The sequence below is a fragment of the Culex pipiens genome, chromosome 3, assembly GCF_016801865.2.
Source record: "Culex pipiens pallens isolate TS chromosome 3, TS_CPP_V2, whole genome shotgun sequence".
Lineage (NCBI taxonomy): Eukaryota > Metazoa > Arthropoda > Insecta > Diptera > Culicidae > Culex > Culex pipiens.
In genome coordinates this window covers 159021023-159045422 of record NC_068939.1, presented here as the reverse complement: position 1 = coordinate 159045422, position 24400 = coordinate 159021023, and the positions used below count along the sequence as shown (strand labels likewise).

General features: G+C 36.4%; 1 protein-coding gene across 2 annotated transcripts; it reads right to left on the bottom strand.

The window, feature by feature from the left end:
• Positions 1–4142: 4142 nt before the first annotated feature.
• On the bottom strand, positions 4143–24275 carry LOC120413760 (elongation factor 1-alpha). Of its 2 annotated transcripts, none has more exons than XM_052710067.1 (4): positions 24154–24275; positions 9846–10779; positions 9577–9782; positions 4143–5602 (listed from the first exon to the last, which is right to left on the bottom strand). In XM_052710067.1, exons 2-4 carry the CDS (start codon positions 10666–10668, stop codon positions 5243–5245), a joined length of 1389 nt encoding a protein of 462 aa, XP_052566027.1. In that variant the 5' UTR covers positions 10669–10779; positions 24154–24275; the 3' UTR covers positions 4143–5242. The 2 variants fall into 2 exon arrangements, with proteins under 2 accessions (XP_052566027.1, XP_039430632.1); XM_039574698.2 differs by lacking the exon at positions 24154–24275 and adding an exon at positions 23626–23780.
• Positions 24276–24400: the final 125 nt, after the last annotated feature.

The window sequence follows — 24400 nt, the reverse complement described above, 5'->3', positions numbered from 1 at the left end:
TGCCTCAACTTTTGACAGTTCTCGCTTCTCGCAGTGGTGCCAGAAAATTCAAGACCGGATTACACGCTTAAAGAAATAGATTACAATTTTTTAAATTTGGGTGAAATTGAATTGGCAGTTATAAGCCCACACGGTGTGTTTCGTAGAACAAACCTAAGAAAAAAGGCAAGTCTGATGTTTGACGCCATGAAAGAAGAGCTCTTTCCCGACATTTTTCGATGTGGGGTTGTCTAGGGCAACCTTATTTTTTTGTAAAGATTTTCTTCCGATTTTATAGGATGTTTCATCCGAAAAGTCACACAAAACCGGACCAAATTTACCGATTTTTTTGCTTTTTTTAATAACCCCAAAATCAAAGCTGGAAGAACAAATCTGAAGGAAACATGGCTCTCCTCTTCCACGCACGAAATATCAGTCTCAAAAAATCATCATTTGAGCAATTCTCTACCAAAACCTGAAATGGATTTTATTTGTATTTTTAGATATGGCTCAAACTTTGTTGGCATCTTCTCTATGACCAAAGAAGCTATTTTGTGTCATTGGTTCATCCATACAAGTCTCCATACAATTTTGGCAGCTGTCCATACAAAAATAGTACGTAAATATTCGAAAATCTGTTACTTTTGAATTAATTTTCTGATCTATGTGGTATCTTCGGCAAAGTTTATAGGGATTTTTGAGGAATATTCAGAAAAAAATTGTTACACGGAAAAAATGCCGATTTTTTTATCAACTTTTTTTTACAAAAACTCAATTTCCCAAAAAACGTATTTTTTATTTTCGAGATTTTTTTAAATGTTTTAGGGGACAAAACCCCGCAACTTTTGAGCCATAGAGAAGTATGGTCTGCCGCCGAGATATGAAGTTTTGAAAAAATAGTGATTTTTGGAAAAAAAACTAAATTTTATACAAAAAAATGTTTTGACCTAATTTTTTTTTAAAATAAAATTGAATTTGCCATCGAAAAGTAGCATAAAGATTATTTTTATATAGGGCTCCGTTTTCAAGATATAGCCACCGAAAGTTTGATTTCTGCGAAATATTTGCATTTTTCGATTTTTCAAATTAGTGACCATGAGTGACCATTACCGAAATTTTTTTTTTAGAGTTTAAAAAATTTTCTATAAAATTGTCTAAAAGACTTTGAACTGCTGTATCTCAGCAACCAGAGGTCCAATCTTCGAAGTCTTTTAGACAAATTAATAGCAAATTTTCTAAACTTAAAAAAAAAATCAGAAATGGTCACTCATGGTCACTGTTTTTAAAAATCGAAAACGATTCGATTCCCAAAAATAGCTCATTGTATTCATGCATTTGCGAATAGAGAAAATATTAACATTATTTTTTTTGCATTTGAACTACGAACGTTAATTAACTCTACGAGATCGCGTTTAAACAAAATTCAAGATTTCAGGAATTTACTTTTTAAAATACAGCGTTTTGTTTTTTTTTTGAAAATTGAAATTGAAGAGGAATATTTAAAATTTAAATCTTGTATTAATTCGAAAACCTTATCCTAAATAAATTCTGCGGGTTTTTTTGCAAACTCAATTATGGAAAAATATGATTTCATGAGTTTCCTTTGTAAAAAATGCGCCTAATTCCTTCATCGGATCATGTTAAAAAAATGTTAAAGGAATGCGTGCAGCGATTTTTTCGAAAATTTACATATTTTATAAGGCCGTTGCAAATATTTTTCAAAGTTTATGTCACCCCCCCTTCAAAGTTGGCCTGAATAATCAGGGGGCAAAAAAATATGTTTTCGAAAAACTTCAAAATTTTAATGAAAATTAAAGTTTAATCAACTGTAAACCAGTTAAAATGCATTTTCCCGCGTTTTTAATCATATTTAGCATGTTTGAACTCCTTTGAAAACATTTTAAATTTTCATGAAATGCCAATGTACAGTCCCACATAAAGTTTTTTTTTGCGAAAAAAAGGTGCAGGTGGTTATGTTACACATGACCAGTATGACAAAGAACTTTGCAAGATGATTGTTGAAATTTCGATTAGAATGTCCGGTCCAAATTTCCCCATGATTCCCTTATAATTAACGTCCTATCGAACTAAGGGGACGGAAATTGCAAGTGGAGCTGAAATAGAAATTGAGGTGAAATCAATTGACTTTCCTTCACCACTTGAAAGTTACCAAGATGCGGGAATGTTTTTGCAAGGCTGTTGCAAGCAATCGGCGGCAGTAAAGGAAATTTGAACAGCAGACATTAAAACTGCCCTTTACAGGGCTCTAATTGATTACGAGATAGTTATTCTAAATTTCCAGAAACAGATTTTCGCAGCGGCACAAAAAATGTGCATCGCAGTAATCTATTTATTACTTCCTGCCTAATAAGCAATTTATTTTAACTGCTTAACTTCAGATAATGGCCAAATGCAACTTTTTATGTCCAGTATCAAAAACCATAAAGTTTGATACCCATATTGCCCCAACTCTTACGGTTCGGCAAATGTCCCCCCATCGGAACATCCGCGGGGCCTCCGGCCACTCCAGTCCAGGTGGTGGCCAGTTCCAATGATCGACTCCCGCGACTGGCATGTCTTAGCTGGTCCTTGCCTCCAAGCCCTCTGCTCCCGGACCTCCACGCCGTCTGCTACCGGGCCACCAGGCCATCTGCTTCTGATGTGTTCTCGTCGACGTCCAGCAATAGAATGAATTTTCGGGACCGACCGAGCCGCGTTTTGTTACCTCGTCGACGATCCGAAAATTATGACGTGGAGTGGGGGTGATCTTAGATACATCAATCTCACGTCTCTCGATTGACTGATTGGGAAACGTTCATTCATCCAACCAGCGTGCACCAAAAAGAGGGGAAATTTGCCTAGAGGGGAATTCGTCACGTAACGTTTTCGCTTCGCGAAAATTTTGGATTGACACCACGTATAGAAACCTTAGGACAAAGTTCTTTGTCAAAAAAATTCCATCAATACCTCGATATTTTCAAAACTAATGATTGGAAAGCAACTGTTCGCCTGTAAAATGCATTTTAAAACACTTTTTTCATCAAAAAATTGAAACCTAGGCTTGTAATTTTTTTTTTATTTTTTTATTTCTTTGCCCCCCCCTCCCCCCCTCGACTTTGGTCAGAGCCGAGGGACATAAACTTCAAAACATATTTGCAACGGTCTAAACATAAATTAAAAATAGAAAAGGTAAAAAACAAAAACAATGTTAAATGTTATTTTTTTCTAAATAGACATGGCATCTTCATGAAATTATACATTTTTGTGGGATCTTAACATTTTAACATTTCTAACAATTAGACTTTGCTTGATTTTGATTGATTTGAATTTAAAAAAATATTTTTTTAAATTTACTTCCAAGTGTTTTTCTCAGACTTTTCATGAATTGATTTATTAAAAAGCCTCACTGTGGCTTCGTAAAAGTTTCCATTTGCTTGAAAAAATGTTGGCAATTGCAGTACTTGTTCACATTTCCATGTATTGAGAAATATATTTTAGAAAATATTTTTGTTTTATATTATTATGAATTCCATTACAAAATCATCATATTGATAATTTGTACTCTATTTTCACGGGCACTATCTGGTAACCCTACCAGAAACACGTGTACCTTGAATTTTTCAAATAAAAATAAAAATAGACTTGGCCGAAAGGGTTTTTTTCAAAGTTTGTATGGAGAATTAGTGCGGTTCGTCGCTCAACCAAAAATTGCATGCAATATGTGGAGATCTACTCTCGAAAAATCGTTTTAATCAGTATTTCGGAGATTTCGGATACCAATCTGACGCATTGAAATCCCCCCAAGCTGCTTCAAGCCTTCTCTTGATTTTTATTGGCATTTTTCCCATCTTTATTTCAAGTACTTTTTTTTCTCCATTAAGTAATGCTTCTTTCATTTGTTGAAATTTTCATCTCGGTTTTTTAGTTTGTGTTCCTCTCTGTGTGTTTGTGTGTGTGTTGTGGTGAAGGTATCTATGTTGCAGTTTGTTCTGAACTTAGAGAACTGTGTGCTCTTCCTGTTTTCCGGTGTTCTAGCAGCCCACCAGCAGTCACTACATTTTACTGTTGTTACGCGGGAAAAGGGAGCTCGCGGCGTGCATGAATGTGCGTGATCGATGATCGAGGATGTTGCGTTGGTTGGTTGGTTGGGAGAATGTTTGAAGTATTTTCTTATTTTTTGTAGCAGCACGATTCTCACTTTTTGTGGGGGGAGTTGCGTTTTGGGTGTTTTTGTTGGGTGTCTTTTATGCTTTAGCTTGTTTTTTCCTTTAACGAAAATTAGATTTTCATGGTTTGAAAAAATATTTCTTACAGAAAAAACACAGCGGTTTAAATATCACAAATAGTTTGCAAAAATCAGCCAATTTTGTGCTTGTTTCCATCTCTCCGCTCATCGCTTTATTTCTCGATCCTTTCCAACAGGTTGGTTGTACAAATCAACTTATCATGTCTTTTCTAAACGCAAAACTAGAAGTTAATGCCTAAACGAGTAAACTTAATCGAATCATCGTAAAATTATCTTTGGTATTGCACACATTCGTAGCGGGTTGCTGCTGCTGCATCAGGACCGAATGGTGGACACGCAATTAGTAGAACCAGCTAGTCTAGCAATAGGGATGATGATAGTGGCGTAGGTCAGCAAAAGGACATACTCAATGGTGGCGATTATGGTAATGTTGGCGATGATCATCACATCGTGCAGGTCTTCTTTCCTTCGAAATGCCTTTCTATGGTGGTAAAATAAATTAGTCTTGTTTGCAGATGATGCTGATAATGGCGATGAGTAATCGTTGCTGCTGCAGACCTCGTTGTTCGAGGCGGAAAGGACCGTCGAGAGGGATGATGTAGTCAGTTGGTTGAAGCAAGTCATTAGGGATGCTGGGGATGGTGATGATCGTGTTGCTGCCATGGGTGTTGTTGTAGAGTTGTTAGCAATGTTACCAATAAAATCCTCTCCACTGCACCAGCCGGCCTGATTTTTCTTCTTTGTGTTTTTGTTTAAATTATTACGATTATTATTAAGTTGTAGTTTATGATTAATATTACTTCTTAGATTATTATTTAATAATAATGGATGATTTCTATTGGCGGCAACCGGGTGGATTGCAGCGTCAATAAAGATCCGCATTCGTTCATCATTATTCAATAATAACAATGTTGAGAATTGGGTTGGTTTATTAGTAGTAATAGTAGTGTTGCTGTTGTTGCTGCTAGCAGTGCTGTTTGCTGCCGCTACTGTACTCGGGTGTTCCGCTGTCTCTAGTTATTTCTTCTTCTGGGCCTTCTCCGCGGCTTTGGTTACTTTACCACCGGTGGCCTCCTTGAAGTTGACCGATTTAATGACACCGACGGCCACGGTCTGACGCATGTCACGCACGGCGAAACGTCCCAGCGGCGGGAACTCCTGGAAACTCTCGACGCACAACGGCTTGCTTGGCACCAGGTTGACGATGGCGGCGTCACCCGACTTGATGGACTTGGGATTCTCCTCGGTGACCTTGCCGGAACGGCGATCGCACTTCTCCTTGATCTCGGCGAACTTGCACGCGATGTGGGCGGTGTGGCAATCGAGCACCGGGGTGTAACCGTTGGCGATCTGACCCGGGTGGTTCAGAACGATAACCTGTGGAAAGAAAGCCATCGATTAGTCCAATCTTGATTTTCTGCTGTAATTTGTAGAAAACCATGCTTCTCCATTAAATCAATTTTCAATTACAAAGGAGACGCAAGGTGTCTCACAAACGGTAAATCACCATGTGACTCCATTAGAATAACCTTACATCACGTGGCAACGCTCACGCGACTAAAGAATTGATTTCCCCAAAAATACATCACAACAAAACTTTAAGAAACGTGTGTCGTTGACCATTGACCAACATTCGCAATTCGACGCATTTTCTTCAACAAACTTGTCAGTCATGACAGATTTATTTTTATTCCTCGTTGTCTCTCAAGTTTGACGCAAGAACTTCCTCACATTTTTTTCTGTGGGTGTTTTTACTTCGCTTCAGCATTACTTCAATGGACTAGAAGCAACCTCAACCAATACTCTGTTACGCATGATCAGAACTCTCCGAAAATAACACAACAAAATTTAAAGTCTGCTGACTTGCTAGAGTTTTCCTGAGTTGTTTTTTTTTTTTCATTAGCATAGTTTCGGTAACAACAAAATTGAATATGTTTGTGCTATAATTATGATGCTGCCGAGTCGGTCAATGTCACATATTGGATTTAAATTGGTTTATTTACTTTGTTTGAAACTAGTTTTAACCAGTTTTTATTGGTTTTCATTTAAATGTTTAGCCATCTTTATTTATCCAAATTTACGGTTAAAGAAAATTTAATGTTTAAATAAAAAGCTGAGAAAAACATTGTTACTCCTCTCCCGCCCAATTTTTTTTTCGAAAATTATTATTTTCCCCCGTCTTGAGGAGGTAATTTTGTGCAACTTTTGTTCTACGGAAAACTTTACTTCACTTGTTTTATCCTTTTTAATTTGCATTAATCTTGTTCATTTTATCTTTGTTTTTGGTAGTATTTGGCCTATTCTACCACCTCCTATCATTAAATTTTGCCTTTCTAATTTTTTCATGTTTTTACATTCACTTTTTCCATTTTTTGCTTGTATTTCACGTTTTCTGCTATAGAATGGCACCATGATCATTTGAATTGTAAAAAAATGCGTAGAGGCATAATCTGGAAGACTACAAAAAATACTGCATACTTCTTTTTACTTAATATATAGGAAATGTTAGCAAAAAACTTAGCCAAAGCTGACCCCTAAAAAATGACATTTAAAAAAACATTGTCAAAGTCACATAAAACAAGTCAAACTTACAACCCTAAAATTTTCTTTATTTTTTTTCCAATGCATTTTAGAGATCAAAAATTTGTTGAAAATTTTGATTTTTGCCGATTTTTTTATATCGAAGCCCGTCTAGAGGCGGGGTTGGATTGTAGAGAGTTAAATAGCACAGATTTCAAAGAACTCTATATTATTACAAAATTTGACAAAGATCGATCAAAATTAAACTCGAAAAACTTGAGTAGGTCACCATTGAAATCCCTTGATAATTATTTGGCCAAAGTTTGGTAACAAACCATCCACAAGAAAATTTAAAATGTCGACCCGCATAAAAAAGTACCATATAAAAACTTTTTTTCATATGGTAATTGAACTTTAAACTATATTGTTACTACCATTTCCAAAAATGTTTGACTACTATTTTAAAAATGGTATTTATATGGTTGGCATGAATTTTTACTATCTCACAAATAGTTTAACCATCTGGCATAAGGGTGGTTAGCAATGGTAACCTTAAAAAACTCAGTACTATTTTCGTCAAAAAACTGTTTGTTGTATGGTAAATAAATGGTTTAAGTACTATTTGGCAAAAAGTAACCTTAAATCAAACAGTTCACAAATAGTTTAATATAGTTAAATTTTAATTTTGGGAAATTGAAAAAACGATTTCACAAATAGTTACCATTTCTCAAAGTGTCATTGTATGATCCAATATGGTAATCAAATGGTAATTTTTTATCCGGGGATGCTAACTCTTCAAATGGCGCCATGTAAACAGGCTTTATATCAAACATAGCGCTATTTTCAATGGTAGCAGTGATTAAAAAAAAACAACTTTAAAGTAACAAACAACGAAAATCACCATTTAAAAAAGTTTGACAATTTCTTTCAAAGATCATGTGATTTTAATTCAGCTTAATTTTCAATTTCAACAAATTTGTTCGAAATGTTCCATAAGTAATTATTTTTTTAGACTGAAGTTAGAGTGTTTGAAGTTTTGGCATGCTTTTACAAATGAGTGTTTTTAGTAGTTCAAAAACTTTTCTCATTTATTTATTTTTATTTTTTTTAAGTAAAAAAATATCGTTTTTGTGGAAATATCTTGAAATAAAATAAAAGAAATGAATTGGATAATCCAAATTTGAAAACTAAGTTAATAATTTTCTGATTGTTAAAGAGTTTTTCGACAAATTTGAAGAAATATGTGAAAAATATTGTTTTAATCCAAATTTTAACTCGTTGATCTACCAATTGTTTTTATTTTTTGAGATTTTGAGAGTTACTTATACGATACCTTGTTTTTGTATCTGTATTTTATTTTTCAAAAATGTACCGAAGGTACACCCTTTTTTTGAGTTCTAGCCCACTTATGTGAAAATTATTTCAATAAATGTTGTGCCCTTTTTGGTCAATTGACGACATCGCGAAAACTTTTCAAAACAAAAAAATAATCTCATTTAAGATTTCATCCTTAATTTTCTAAAAGTATCACAAAATACTTGAAAAATTATAAAAATTATGGCGCGTGTTCCCGAAAAAGACACGCGGCATACCAGCCTCGAAACGACGCGCCGCACTTTCGGCAAATGCGCGCTGTCAAATCCCATACTGTGCGTTTTGTTTTTGTTGATCTTCTTCTTCGAATTGCATGGCATTGTTGCCGGGAATGTTTTTTATTGCTCCAAAAGTGCAGAAAATCGCTGGCAACAGTGTCTGCGGCACATTCTGAAATGCCGCGCGGCGTGTACCTTCGAGAGAAACGGACAATAACAGACTGTCAAAATTCGCTAAAATGTGTCAAGAATCATAAAAATTCGTTGTATCAAAGTTGATTAAATAATTGTAATTAAAAAATTTCAGGATGTATAAGAATGTCTCAATATTGTTTCAAATAGAAATAATGTTATTGAAGTTACTATCGATAAAGTAGTCAAATTTTAAGATTTGTTGCCTCCTGATTAATTATCGATAGTTCTTTGTGCGTCGTATTAGCAGAACCCAAGTCTGATACAAACATTTCCGAAGTTTTGTTGCCGGCCATCGAATGTTTGCCGTGAATGTACAAAGTTTAGTTTGAATTAGACATTTGCAAATATTTTTCAACAGTGTCGCCACTTTCAAAATGCCCTTGAAAGGGAATAATTTTTTTTAATCCATAGAAAATCAAGATAATATAACTGAAAGCAATTTACAATATATTTTCCTACATTAATTTGATATATTTGGCATGTTTGGAATATTTATAAAATATTTTGAATGTTAGTTAATTTCTCATGCAAAGTACCACAAATACTTTTGATATAAAAAATATGTTTTTTGGGAAAAGCTTAGATATTCTAAAAAATGATGATTCTATCATAACTGTTATTTTGTATAAAGCATTTTTAACTCTATTTTCTTCAAAATATTGATTGCATGGCTAGGCGCGACAAAAAATTTGGATTTTTTTTATGGAATGCTTTGAATTGTGTCCCCAAATTAAGATTAGATTGCTGATTTTATTACACACAACGATAAAGTAATTTTTTTTTGGATTTTCAAATTAGAAGCAGAAGCATCGAAAACTGCTGTCCCTATTCAAACTAAAGGCCATTTTTCGACCCAGGTGTACTTTCAGTTCCAATTGATTGATTTTAAAATTAATTTTGCAAAAAAAAAGTTTCGACCTTTTTTACAGAAATTATTTTTCTAACAGCGTGTTGCCAATAACGTAATTCTATGTAGACGCATGGTTCTTCAACAAATTCTGATCATCAGCCCAATAAACAACAACCAAAAAGCGCAACACTAACCTGGGCGGTAAAGTCCGCGGCACCCCTCGGCGGGCTGGCCTTGGAATCGCCGGCGACGTAACCGCGGCGCAACTCCTTCACCGAGACGTTCTTGACGTTGAAGCCGACGTTGTCTCCGGGCACGGCCTCGGACAGCGCCTCGTGGTGCATCTCGACCGACTTGACCTCAGTGGTGATGTTGACCGGGGCGAACACGACGACCATACCTTGGTTGGAGAAGGGGGATGAGAAGTTTGGTTTGGTGGGGGAGGGGTTTTCGGTGGACTTACCTGGCTTCAGGATACCGGTTTCAACGCGACCGACTGGTACCGTTCCGATACCGCCGATTTTGTACACGTCCTGCAGCGGCAGACGCAGAGCCTTGTCGGTGGGACGCGACGGCGGCAGGATGTTGTCCAGGGCCTCAATCAGGCACTTGCCCTCAGCCTTGCCTTCCTTGCGCTCGACGGCCCATCCCTTGAACCAGGGCATCTTGTCCGATGCTTCGAGCATGTTGTCTCCGTGCCAGCCGGAGATCGGGACGAACGCGACCGAGGCCGGGTTGTAGCCGATCTTCTTGATGTAGGACGAGACTTCCTTCTTGATTTCCTCGAAACGGGCCTCGTGGTACGGCGGCTCGGTCGAGTCCATCTTGTTGACACCGACGATCAGCTGCTTGACGCCGAGGGTGAAGGCAAGCAGGGCATGCTCGCGGGTCTGGCCGTTCTTGGAGATGCCGGCCTCGAACTCACCGGTACCGGCGGCAACGATCAGCACGGCACAATCGGCCTGCGACGTTCCGGTGATCATGTTCTTGATGAAATCACGATGTCCAGGGGCATCGATGATCGTCACGTAGTACTTGGCCGTCTCGAACTTCCACAGGGCGATATCGATGGTGATACCACGCTCACGTTCGGCCTTCAGCTTGTCCAGCACCCAGGCGTACTTGAACGAACCCTTGCCCATCTCCTGGGCCTCCTTCTCGAACTTCTCGATGGTACGCTTGTCGATACCACCGCACTTGTAGATCAGATGACCGGTCGTCGTGGACTTGCCGGAATCGACGTGTCCGATGACGACGATGTTGATATGAATCTTCTCCTTACCCATCCTGTTGCTGCTGCTGCTGCTGGTTCTTACTCAAAACGACACACTAACTGAGATCTGGTTCGGCGTTGCGCTGCTGCACAAACACGGTCACTCGTAGGATTTTCCGAAAATCTGCAACAAAATCGAAAAAAATAAATCGTTAAAAATCAAATCTTCTCCCAACAACCAAACCACCACGCGGCTCCACCTTTTCCTCCCGTTCACATTTTATGTGTTTGAATTTGGCGGTAATTTGCTTCGAGTGCACCATCAGAACCCAGCAAATGTACAGCATCAACGAGACGTGAAAGATCTTCATCTTCTCTTGTTGAGACGACGGCCGGTGGACAGGTGAGTGACGGCTCGCGACGACCGCTTCAGCCAAAGTCTTCCATTGAACTGAAGTTGGGTGATCTTGGCGGGGAGAGTTTTTCCCGCGCGAGTTGATAAGTAAAGTCGCGCGGAGTTGAGCATGTGTGTGCGGAGGTGCGAACTTTGATGTTCTGTATACACCACTGACCGATTCTTGTGGTTTTGTGGGATGTTGAAGATATGCAGCGAAAATTTGAATTGAGATACTAATCGTTATCACAATCAATTAGTTATGTTTAGGAAGTGATAAAAAAGGTCAAAACAACTAATTTGATTGATTTTTACAAATCCCAAAATCAAGATAAAATGTGATTTGACTCTTGATAAAAGATTATGTTTACGAGATTTTTTTAATAGTCAACAAATGAAAAAAAAAAATACTATAATAAAGAATATTTCAACTCATTTAAACAGCGATGCAACGATTTTAAAGATGTATTGGTGCGACACTGCAAAACTATCTTAAGGTGTGGGTGTGTCTTTGCTTGTTTACATGTTGAGGTTATGTTTTCAAATATTAAATAAGTCGGTTGAAAAACCGACTTTTAATAAGATTTAGTTTTCCTTTGTTTTAAATAATTTATTAATTTAAATAACAAGTTTTTACTTGTAAAAATTTTCTTGGTTCTCAACATTTAAAAAAAAAAGTTACACTCAATCGAAATTGAGGTTATCGTTTGAAAGAGCACCTTTTTGCTATAAAAATGGTTCCAGACTGTTCACGTCCGCTTGATTGTGTGGTCACGGTGGCACCACACTTGTTTGTGCACGCGCGCGCCGTTTGACACCGGTCGTCGCGGTCACAGTTCCAGCGCACACACTTGGTCACGCACAGCAGGCGTGATTGATTTGCCGCAAAATCGAATGGTTTATTTTTTCTCAACATGCAGTATATATCCACCGGGGTGGTTTGACGATTGTTTGGATAAAATACATTAAAAATTATAAAATAAATTAAATAAAGCCGACAATTTTTAAGTTGATGTCGGTAAATGCTCCAGTTTTGTCAAGGTTTGATAGATTTAGGCTTCATGAACACGCTCCAATCGACCGAATTTAATTTTAGTGAATTTCCTGCCAATAAATCAAATTGTAAATTTCGGGTATGAATGCTATGAAACTAACTTAAACAACCATGCGCCTCCCTTAATTTTTGCTAGCTCTACAAATAAACGTGGGTGCGCTTGGTTGCTAAAGATGAATTTATAAAATTTATCTTCTATAAAAATATATAAAATTTAAACTACAAGACATGGTACTAATATTTGAATGAAAAAGTGTTTAAAAATGCATTTAACACCAGCCCAGTTGTTTTGCAAAAGATTAGTTTTCAAAATATCTAAATACTGACAAAAAACATTTTTTCGCGAAAAAAAACTTTTTGAATTTTACAAAAACTTGAAGTGTTTTTAATTGAGAAGAAACACGCTAAATATGATTTCCCAAAGCAGTAAAATGCTGTTCAAATTTTTTTCAGTTGATAAGACTTTTATTTTCATTAAAAATTCCAAGTTTTTAGAAAAAAATATGATTTTGCCCCCTGATTTCTCGGGATGATTTTGAAAGGGCATAACTTTGAAAAAATATTTGCAATATTTGCCTTGTTGGAGGGAAATTAACTAAATTTTATTCTGTCAATTGAGTGTGTTCAGGGAGCCCAAATTTATCATATACCTTGATGAAACTGAAGCGTTTACTGACATCAACTTTCAAAATATCGATTCATGTTATGAACAATTGATAAAGTTGGTATGAGAAAACCGATCGAGATTGGATTAGAAAATTCTGTTGTGATTTTTTAATAGATACAAGATTAGAAACGTTTCAAAAATGTTTTTCAAATTTACATCAGTCGTCGATATTTTGTTCTAAAATTTTGAAGGGTTTCGAAACCCATTAGTTACGTATAACGAGCCACCCTAATATCCACCTCAACCAAGTGATTTGTATCTATTGGCATCGGCTAGGGAGGTGTTAATTAAGGTGTTCATTGAGGTGTGAAATTGTCATAATCGTGTCTACCGTGCGTCGTTGACAGAATAAAATCACGAGTTTAACCCCTCGGTAGCATCAGGATGACGTAGCCAGCGTGACGCTACATTATTGATTTTCTGGCATTGGGGAAAGTGATCTGGTCTACACCATGCTTATACATTACCATAAATATTTGATCACTTGAAATATTAATGTTCTAATCATTTAAATACCACACAGCATAAAAATACAGTAATTTAGCTGCGGTGTAAAATTATAATCGCATTATTTTATTTAAAAATGCAATTTTATTTAATATTACAACCAGAAACATGTAACCCATCAGTATGGGAAACATGACCAAGTGTCAAACTCGACTAAGCGAACTGATAGCCGTGCGTGCTAAAGAAGCTATTACACTACGACAAACAAACAAACCTACTCGCACTTCTTGACCTCGTTCTTGACGGTTTGCCTGCTTTGTTTGTTTGGCCGGATTTGTTTGCAGAAACGTCAGCCTAGGCTAGCTGCATACATTTTACTTTGTTTGCGAGAGTTTGCCGCAAACTGTCAAACACAATTAGGTTTTACGCCGACTCGATTTGGAGGTTAGAAAGGAGTGCACTGTTTACATGGACTTAGCATAGTTCGATGCGGTTGTCGATTTTGTTCGGGGAAATTCGTCGACAATCGACGAAGACTATGTAAACAGTGCACACGAGTTGTCAAATGACGTCACGGTGTAAAACCTAATAGTGTTATGGCTCCTTAAAAAGCCAGTCCTCTCTGTGATTGCTGGGTTTGAATCCCGTTGGTTGAAACCTTGTTAAAAGAAACTATAAATATAGTGTGATATATTATGTGACTATTCTTTTTTTTTGCATGCGATTTAACCATCGGATTTTTGCTTCGAATTTTAGCTTTGATTTTTTTATGCAAAAATATGACAAATGACAAAATATGTTATAAGTGAGTAATCATTTTAATCATATTAAAATATACCTTAAGACAGACAAACTGTACATTAATTATATTATTAGAAGGCATTTTCTGTTGAATTTGACAGACGAAAAACGAGGAATAAATATTCTTAGACATAACAAACATCCATCGGAAATCATTCGGTACAAACAAGTTACAAGTTCACCAAACTCTTCCTAATATCTTATCATCTCAAGGACTCCCAGCTAGCAAAACTGCCAGCCACGCGGAATGAATTGAACCGACCTCTCACCCGGATGGGACACACGCCTTAACCACATCTTCAGGGTAAACAAAACAACCGTAACGGTTTTGCATATAAGGTAAGATGGTAGAAAATGTCGCCCTGGTGGTAAGCCAATTGTCTCGTTAGTGAAAGCAATGGTTTAATTAAATTTTAAGAAATATGTTACTATTGAAACAATTTTAAATGCAGATGTTGAACAAGCTTTGAAAAAAGTTTGTTCATTTGCAGAAACTTTCAATCAAACAATGCACCTGACAGTCCGACTGGGACCTACTCTTAAGCCGTCAACGGTCATTACTACCTTAGCATAAGTCGCTATCAGTGCGCCGTGGCAACATATATTTTTTTCCTCAGGACTTTTGGAGGCGCGCGCTCTCCCCAAACAAGATGATAAGCCGCACGCGGAGAGAACGATCGACTCACCGGTGGTGGTGGATTAAAATACAAGTATTATCACCGTGGTGCTTTCTTTACTCGCACAATTTATTGATAGGATTGGCGGCAGTAGCCGAAATTTCGAGAGCTTAAAAATATGTGATGATTGTCTAATCAGCTGTTTTTTTTTTCTGAATGAATACGAAAATATCGAGAGTAATTCACTTTTGACTGTTGAAAATAGCAGGGTATAAATAAATAAATTTCAAACTATACAACTAAAAATCACGCTTAAATCCATTTCTGATCACTTTTATTTATTTCAATGCAAAACAAAATCTTATGAATTATTTTATGTAATTTATGAATACCGTAAACTGGGGTCAATCGGGACACATGGGGCGAATTGGGACAGCAGTTTTTACCATGTTGGAGCACAATATTTTGATTTTTCTGGTTGGTTTCGGTTAGAACAGACTCAGGCCTACAAAATGTGTACATCCGTTTCTAAATTTAAAAGCTTTAAGTGCTCTAAAAACTGCTGTCCCTATTCAGACTGTAGTCCCGATTCACCCCAGATTACGGTAATTGAGTACAGGAATGATACTTAAAAAGCTAGCTGTTGTTTAAGATACAAAATATGACCCAATGAAAAAACATCATTTATGACCAAATTAATCATTTTTTCAATATTTTCCTTGCCATTTGTTAATGTTATGTTATTAAATTTTAGAGATTAAAGGCTAGTATGCAGATCGGAAAGAAAGGGGTCAAGAAACAGCTTTACGAACAGCAGAACAAAGGAGAGGGAGCGATTTCTTGGGGCTTTTCTTCACCCTCTCTGACTTGCTTGCCTGCTCATCTGTTTCCTTCAAACTTTATATTGTATTCTCCATGGCATGTTAAACCAAAGCTTATTTTGCTAGACATTTTCAATCAATTAACTGCATTTCTTAAAATATTGTAACAAACAAAAACTTCAAAAATGGACCAAAATTACTACTAAAAATCTTGTGGATTAAAATCCAATGTTTGAATACACTGAGGAGCAATTTGGCAATTGATTATTTCGAATTTCGCGGCATTTCACGGTATTTACCAAATTTCACGACCAATGGCAAATTTCACGGATTACGCGAATTCGCGAAAAATCACTAGCCCTAGTCATTGTGCTCAGATTTTATGCTCAATTTTAGGATCCAATTGATAATTCCTTTTTTCAATTCAAAATGATGTCAAGTTGTTTGGAGCGTAAAACAATATTTAAATTATCGACAATCACTGTTTATGTCTTGGTTCGAAAATACCAGTTACACTAGTTTATATATTTACTAACCTAAGTGCAGTGTTTATGCTTTTCAAAGGGATGTGTGACATAGTGCTCGAAACATAATTGTGTGTTTCCGAGATATGATTCTATGTTGTTAGAAATTCTGAATCTGATTCAAAGCGACTCAAACTGGTTACAATTGCGCAAAGGGCAGAAACGTGTCGCAAATTTGGAAAGATCCCTTCCGCAATTTTAATCGCCAAATATAATAGCAACCAACATTATCAGAAAAGTATGACCCCCCGGAGACAGCAACGTCTTCGAAAAGACCGCATGCCCGTTCGTGCTAAGACCACGGCGAGGAAGTTGATAACGGCGAGACTGCGGCCACGGCCACGGCCACACTCTGACGCGTCTGCTCTGATTTTTGACTAAACGGCCAGAACATTAAATCACATGACGATTGGTACAATGTCCGTTTTATTGTGATTACATAAAAGTTGATCGGATTGGAATAGCTGCAAAGCCCATTAATAATTTGAAATTTTTGATTAAAAACAAAAATATTTTCAAATTTCTAGAATATTTTTTAAACATTTAAAGCATAAAGTTTCATAAAATGCTTAGTTCATTATCACAATTATTCTACTGTCACAAATTTGCAAAATATTGATGAATTCAGGAAAAAAATATTTCCATTACAGATATTACGCAAATACAAATAACTTTTCATAGATACCTATAATTGAGTTATCCGTTGTGAATTTCTTGATTCCAATTGTTCCCTTGCTAGCTTATACCGTAAACCGGGGTGAAATTGATAGAATCAAGATTTTTCAGCAAAATTTAAAATAAGAACTTAATAAATATAAACGGAATGGTATGGAACCAATTTCTCTTCTCTCTGATGGAACCATACTGAGCTTGGTAAAGAAGCATTTAGTGTACCTTATGAGGTACAGTCCAGACTCGATTATCCGAAGCCTCGATTATCCGAAATTTTGATTATCCGAAGTTCGATTATCCGAAGGTTAACCGAACCCATACAGGGTTTGTTCGGATAAACGAATCACGATTTTTTTTTTCGTTTTTTTCTTTTTCTTCATCAAATTCGAGTTCTGCGACCCCATTTTAGTCAAATTTGAATAGTTGATTGCTTATTAAATAATAAAATGCATTTATCAATATTTCGTCACCACCATATTGGCCGCCATCTTGGATTAAAAAAATGTAAATCACTTAAGCGTAGTTTAGCGTAGTTTAAGCTTTAAGTTTAAGCGTAGTTTAAGCTCGACAATCAAAAATAAGACAGCGAAAAAAAAATTTTTTTCGTGATTCGATTATACGAAGTTATTTTTATCCAAGGCCTTCGGATAATCGAGTCTGGACTGTAGTTAGTTAAATTTAGGTTTAGTGATTTTTCACGCTCAAAAATTGCAAATTTCACGGGGACCATAAATTTGAAACACAAAATTTCACGGAAATTTTGCGGAACGAGAAAAATGTTAAAATAACTTTGAAAAACTTATGTTTAAATCACAGAAACTACTTTTAACGCTTCATTATATATTATTCTTCAATAAACTATAAACTATACAAATCTCTAATTAATTTGAATTTGACAAAAAAAAATTCCTTATTTCCGAAGAAGTTATATTTTGAAACGAAATGCGTAATCTCATTTATTGAACTGATTTTTTTTAATTATTTTACAAATAATTTCGCTGATTTGAATTTATTTAATCATTCAGAGCAAAACTTTACAACCATGTCTAGCCAAAATGATTAAGATAATTTGAATTTTCTGCGACATTTTGCCCAGTTAAAATTATTTTTTAAGATTTTCTTCTCATTTTTCAAAAACATAAGTAAAAATCAATAGGCAAAAATAATTTATTTAGTCACAAAACCTTCCAAATGTTATTCGAAATCAGAACAGTAAACAATTCAATTTAATTTGTGTTTTTATTAGAATTTAGCAGTTCTGTTCCAGGATGTTACATTTGCAATTCAGAGATTTGGAGAAACTTTCAAGAAACTTTCAAGCCTTTGCAGGGAAGGTACATATTTCTACGTTTTGATTGCTAGCTGAGTGCTCTTTTAGCGAAAATAAATTTTGAGAAAAAAACCCCAGATCTATGGAACAGAAAATCAAAAATCATGTATCGTGAAATGTAAGCAAAACTCGGAAATGAAATTGAATTCAAAGAAATCTGTGCAATTTTTACAAAATATTTATCAAGTTTATTCCAATTTATCACAATATACTTGTTTAGTCAATTTTAACATGTTTTGGGTGAAAAAGCCAACATTTGTAAAAAATAAAACATTTTGGTATGATTTTCCTTGTGATAACTTGATGATTTCGAGAATATGTTTTCTACTTTGAGTGATTTCTGTAGACATTATTTAAGTATTCGCAGCATTCACTTCGCTGTAAATGTTTTCACAAGTTATGTTCATGCATGTTTTGCTAACAATTCTTCAAACGGTTCATATCACGCTTTCAATTGAAAACTAATAAATTTAACTATAAAAGTTTATTTATATGTTAAAGATAAAATATTTAAAATGTTTTGTTATTTCAAAGAATTGATCTGATCAATTGATAAATTTCACAAGTTTTCACGGAAATCGTGAAAATTCACTAACCCTAACTATAATTAGGAAAATATTGTTGAAAAGGATTTTTTTTATTAAAAGGTAGTGTTATGTTTTTCTCAATAAAAAGGAGTTCGAATCGAAATTTACATACATAATATACTTAGTTTTATCTATATTTTGTTTTAAATGAGACATTAAAAGAAACCTTGCTAAGGGACCATCCATAAACCACGTGGACACTTTTGCGGTGGGTGGGGGGGGGGGGGTGGTGGTTCGCGGATCCACGCTCCATACAAAAAAGTTATTTTTGTATGGATAATTGTCCGTGAGAGGGGGGGGGGGGGTGTCTACGTGGTTTGTGGATGGTCCCTTATGGTCATGTTGACGTAATACAACCGATTTGCACATTTTTTAGGCTGAAAATACACCCCGGTTTTCAAAACAACAAATTTCAACAAAACTATTTTTTAAAGTACAGTTGATAAAACTTATTTGGTAAATGGACATTGTGTGGCCTACCCCATTACATGGTTTAACAATAGAAATCATGAGGCAAGTCTTTGAGAAATAAGTTGACATTCTATAAATATCATCCTGGTTTACGGCAAACAAATAGATTTATTGATTTTAATTATTAATAGCGATGAAAGCAACACTATTAAAATAAAATAAAAATCTTACGCTTTTTTTAAAATATGTTCTGTATTTTGCACAACAAAGTGTTGAAGCCATTGTACGGGAGGAGCAAAAATGTGCTCGAAAGCGTCTAAGGTTCTTCCTCTTACTGCATGTCGGTCTATATTTAAACACAAATCTTGTAAAAAACAAGCATTCCGATAGAAGAGGGGGCTTGTTTGGCAGCCAGCGAAACCCGAGATGTTTTGCTAACTTTAGCTTTCTTGGAAGTTGATAACATGCACTAGCAGGTTAAGATTTTTTTATATTTCAAATTTTGAACTATATTCTTCAATTTTACTCAGTTTAACTAATTGTGGTTAAACTTATAAATAAGTTTTTATTTACAATTGATTTGATTAATTTGATTTTTACCCCTCCTTAATCGTAATCTATATTAGCTTGTAAACACTGTTAACACTCCATAACTGTACCATGTTCATAAGAAAAAAATGAAATGAATTTCAAATCAATTTTAAATTGGTTATTTTGCTTTTACTCCTAAACCATCATTTCACTCTTGAGAGTGAGAAAAGCACTTCTCGCCGATAGCATGGGGAAAATCAATAAAATCCAGCCACTTTGAAACGGCCTTCTCCAGCATAATTCCCTTACCCAAAAAAGATTCCAATCCAGTGGAAAGTTTCAATTTACCGGGAATGAGAAACCGGGAACGCGACCGTCGCCGTCGGGGTGGCCCAAAAAAAAAAAAGTTCGGGTGGATGCCCCTGGAGGAGGAGCACTGACCCAGTCAACGTGAAATGCGGTACGTGTGGGGGTGGTATTGGTGGTGGTGGTGCAACCCTAGACCTGGACTGGTACTGGCGCATGCGCCGTCTCCCCCATCGTGGTCGTCCCGATTCCCGGCGGCGGCGGCACTACCCGGCGAATGTTCCAGGTGTGGTGTGGAATAACGATGTTCGGGAATGTGAGGGTGGGGGGACTTGGAAATTTATTAACCAAGGGGATGTTTTAGGAGAGCCGGTTGTCTGGAAGGGACTTTTAGGAGATGAAGTGGAAGGAGGGCTGGTTTCAATGTCAAATACTTCGAGCGGAAGGAGAGGATTGCATCTAATTACGACATCATCAGGGAATAAACATTTAGAATTTAACTTTTTTGGGGGAACATACATACTTCAAATTAATTTATCTCGACCCTAAACCTTTTGCTTTTCTGATAGTTGTTTGCCCTATTGAAGAACTGTCACAATTGTTTATCACAATTATGTCAAATTATTTCTAGAACACAAAAATAAATACGTAGGGGAGAGTGGGGAGACTTGATCCCCTTTTTTTGTATCGCACATAACTCTGTCAATTTCTCACAAAACTATAAACTTTTTGCATGAATTGAAAGCTTAAACATTCATCTATGTTTGGCTATTAAGGGTATTTCATCAGATGAACTCTTCAAATCATGCCAAGCGTTTTAAAAAAATATTTTAAACCGGCATTTTAAAAATGTTAGGGGTAACTTGATCCCCCTTTCAACATTTTGAAGAAATCTTAAGCAAAATTTTTCTTATTCATCCAAACTTTTAATTTTCTATAAGTTACAGCAATTTCACATAAAACCTGTACGTTTGTGTTCAAAATATAACAAGTTTAGTATGTAAAATATTTAAAAACTTAAAATATTATTTTTTAGACCAAAATTAAGCATGTTTACAAAAGCTGGAAATTTTTGTTTACAAAACTTTTGAAAAAAGGTTCAAACTGCAGTAAGTTATGTACAACTATACTAAAGGAAACTATGTATGAAAACCCAGCCCAATTAATTAATCTTGAGGCTGATTCCAGTGACTGTAAGAATGCAGGGATCAAGTCTCCCTAAACGCACTTTTTTAAACAATTGATTGTAAAAATAGTATGACGATAAATTTAACATCAAATGCGTAAGGGTTTTGGAGTTGATAAGTTTATCAAACAATTCACATATAAAAAATATTTTTTTGAATATTTTTTTAGTGTTTTCTATGCATATCAAAAAAAGAAAAAAAGATCTCTTGGAAGTTTTTTGCAGCTCGTTTTAGAAAAATGTGTGTAACTCAATCTAAACATTTTTTAATTTTTTTCTTTGTTTTCTACAATGAGTTTTAGTTAATTTTGCACAACTTTCTAGAACAAAGCTAATTGTTTTACCTACATGCTGACGAGATACAGGCTTGGGATCAAGTGTCCCCGGGGATCAAGTCTCCCCACTCTCCCCTATAAAACTTTAAAAGCGAGGGAGCTTAGGCAACAAAATTATAAAGTCGATCCACCAAATTCATAATCTTTATCTAATTTAATATTTCTTCCATTGATTTTTTATGTGCCATGAGTGCACTGCGACCAATTATTTGATCTATTGTAGACCTGCCGATCTATTTTTATGGCTCATTTTTCTTTTAAATTACTTTTATAATCAACTGAAAACCATTTAGAATATATGTTTAATGTTTATTTTTGCATTTATTATAAAATTGGGCACTTTCGGGAAATTTTTTTCGGAAAAAGATGTACGTTTTTTGGAAAGATTTTTTTTATGAATTCATTGAAATATTGTAATTTTGACACTGACCTAACTGTTAGAATGATTAAAGCGTTTGGTTGAACATTTTGTTTGAACATTTTAAAATGTTGTTTGTATAAATTAATATTAATAATTTAACCCCCACCCTTTTTCATCCTCGACCTCGACCAAACATTTTTTTTAATAGCTCTCGAAGAGTAGAGCTGATATAGAATCCTTAATTATTTTTTTCAAGTATTTATTTCAGCATCAACCTAATATTTTTACAAACATAAACAAACAAAAATCAAGCAATTCAGTTACAAAAAAAACGCATCAACCTCCCTTAGGCTCTTTTTTTTAATTTGCAAAAATGGCATTTTGGGCGCCCTGGGGTGCTTTATCTTTGTCATGAAGGCGCAGCACAAATCGGCAACTTGGCAAATTTGCAAAATGCAAAGTTTCTCTTGGGCCCTGCTGAGGGCGCCAAATTGTTTAAGGAGCGCGACATTTTTTGTAAAGAACTTGTTAGTCGACGACTAACCTCGACTAACCTACAGCTCAGCCTTGATCAATACAAAAAGTCTGTTTTGGTTTCAACAATCTGCACAGTCCAGAAGTTTTCCAAAATATTTTCACAAAAACCTTGCTGGAAAATAATTTAGAGAATTTCTAATTCTTGAATTCTGGAGTACCTTTGATAGTCAAAGTGTTTTTTTTTTCTTTATTTCACATAAAAAGTATGCAAATTGAATTATTAACGTCAAATTATAGCGTCCGATTTCTTAAAACTCGATTTTAATCATAAAATATTCACAATATCCATAAAAATGTTCTCGCTCTCATATGCATGTACGACAAAAAGCAAAAGAGAATTTTGGTGGAGGACGTTTCGTCACATGTGAATACCCGACTACTGTGAACATTTTTGGTTGTAACTAGGGAATCCGGTAACAAACTTCAACCAAAATTTGGGACAATGCACAGAAACGTCAGCCAAACAAAACGTGTTTGTTATTGTTTACATTGTGTGCGTGGCCGAAATTCTGACAGATTTGTTATATTGAGCGATTATTTAAAATTCGAATTTAAATCTATAATTTGAATTTATTAATTTGAAAAGTATTTTTGTACGCGTAGGAACAATTACTTAAAATTCCTCAATGAAATACTTAAGTTTCTAAAACATTTTTTTTTTGCAACCAGACTCTTTAAATTTTTGGACGTACTGGCTTGAAAGTTATCAGTACAGGTTTTGTCAAAATTAAAATATTTTGAAATTTTACAAAAATGAAGAAAAAAACCAAGAAAATGCAATTTCTTTATCGATTCTCAACATCCAATGACTAAGAGTAAAATGTGTCACCATTCCACACCACCTTTTCTACAAAGTAGCCGACTCCACAGCCTTCTGCGATATACTTTCAGGCGTAGTCACGAGTAGAGTGTGCGGATCATCGACAGCCAGCTGGACGACCATGCTGCTCCATGCTTTCGTGATCGATCCCAGCAATGAAGCACGTGTACAAAGATTGAAAACTCTTCAGTGTGTTTCAATCAAATTTTTCAATTTGATTTTGTAGGACTTTTTTGTGTGCACTCAAAACTATTAAATCGACCGCATGTGCATTCAAAGATGGCAGCCAGACAGGTCGACCGAATGTGTGTCTGTGTGTTCAATGCAGACTTGGACACAATTTCACCATGTTACAAAAATGTTCGTCATTGGTTCGATTTTTCACTTTTTAGTCACAAATGGAATGGAAAAAAATCAATTGTCTGTTCCGCATGGATGGCAGACATTTTTCCTCCTCACAGCGGCACATGTGAACACTCCTGCTGCTTCACGCCACGCTCACAAGGATGTGTTAATTTTAGAAAAGCACATTTTTTCCGTACCAATTTCCACACGTTTTCAGTCGGCGGTCGTTTCCGCCCGGCGAAAATGTCACCGAAATGAGCAATTAAAGGAATGTTTACACTTACGGAAAGCTGGTCCGATTTCCGTTCCGAAGGGGTTTCAAGCGGCCACACTTTCCCTTCAAGGACTTTTCACCGCTGGAAAATTTTGCTGCTCCACGGCGCTCACACACACAGAAAACACGTCAGGACGAGCCTCGAGAGTACCTTGGAATGATGGCGGTGACGTCGGCTCAGTCGATTGGCTGGAATGGACCTCGTCGGTGGGCCTAGAATCCCCCACTCACCGACAACCGAACCGTTGTCGCCCTGTTCGTGTCGGCGCACACCGGGTGGCCCCGTCACACTTATTCACTCGCAAACCCCCCTCACAGAAACCGGGAGCACACGGCCCACACGAGTGCCGGGAGGAAAATCGAACCTTTTTGGAGAAAATTTGTGGAAAACCAGCCCGCAATTCAACCAAAAACCCCAAAATTACACTCCCCAAGCCAAAATGTCCACCGTAAAACCCGCGCCAAACGTGCCGGCCGGTGATTTTTCCAGAAATTTTCACCAATTTTCGGGAGCTCAAAGGAAAAACGTACTACTTACCACGAGCACAAAGAATCGAAAGGCCGAATTTTGCGCGATTTCGCACATGCGCGAGGGTTTTTCGCGTCGAGCAGCAGCGGCGCCTTGGCGGTGGGTGAACCCCTGAACCCGAAACATCATCACCCGGACCCGGCCCGGCTCCTTCGCCACCCCCCCGGGAGAGAGAGGATGAATACGTCGCTGAGGGGGTCCTGCTGCGGTGGAGAAAGTGACAAATCTCGCACGGGGCAGTTATCGTTTGTGGGCT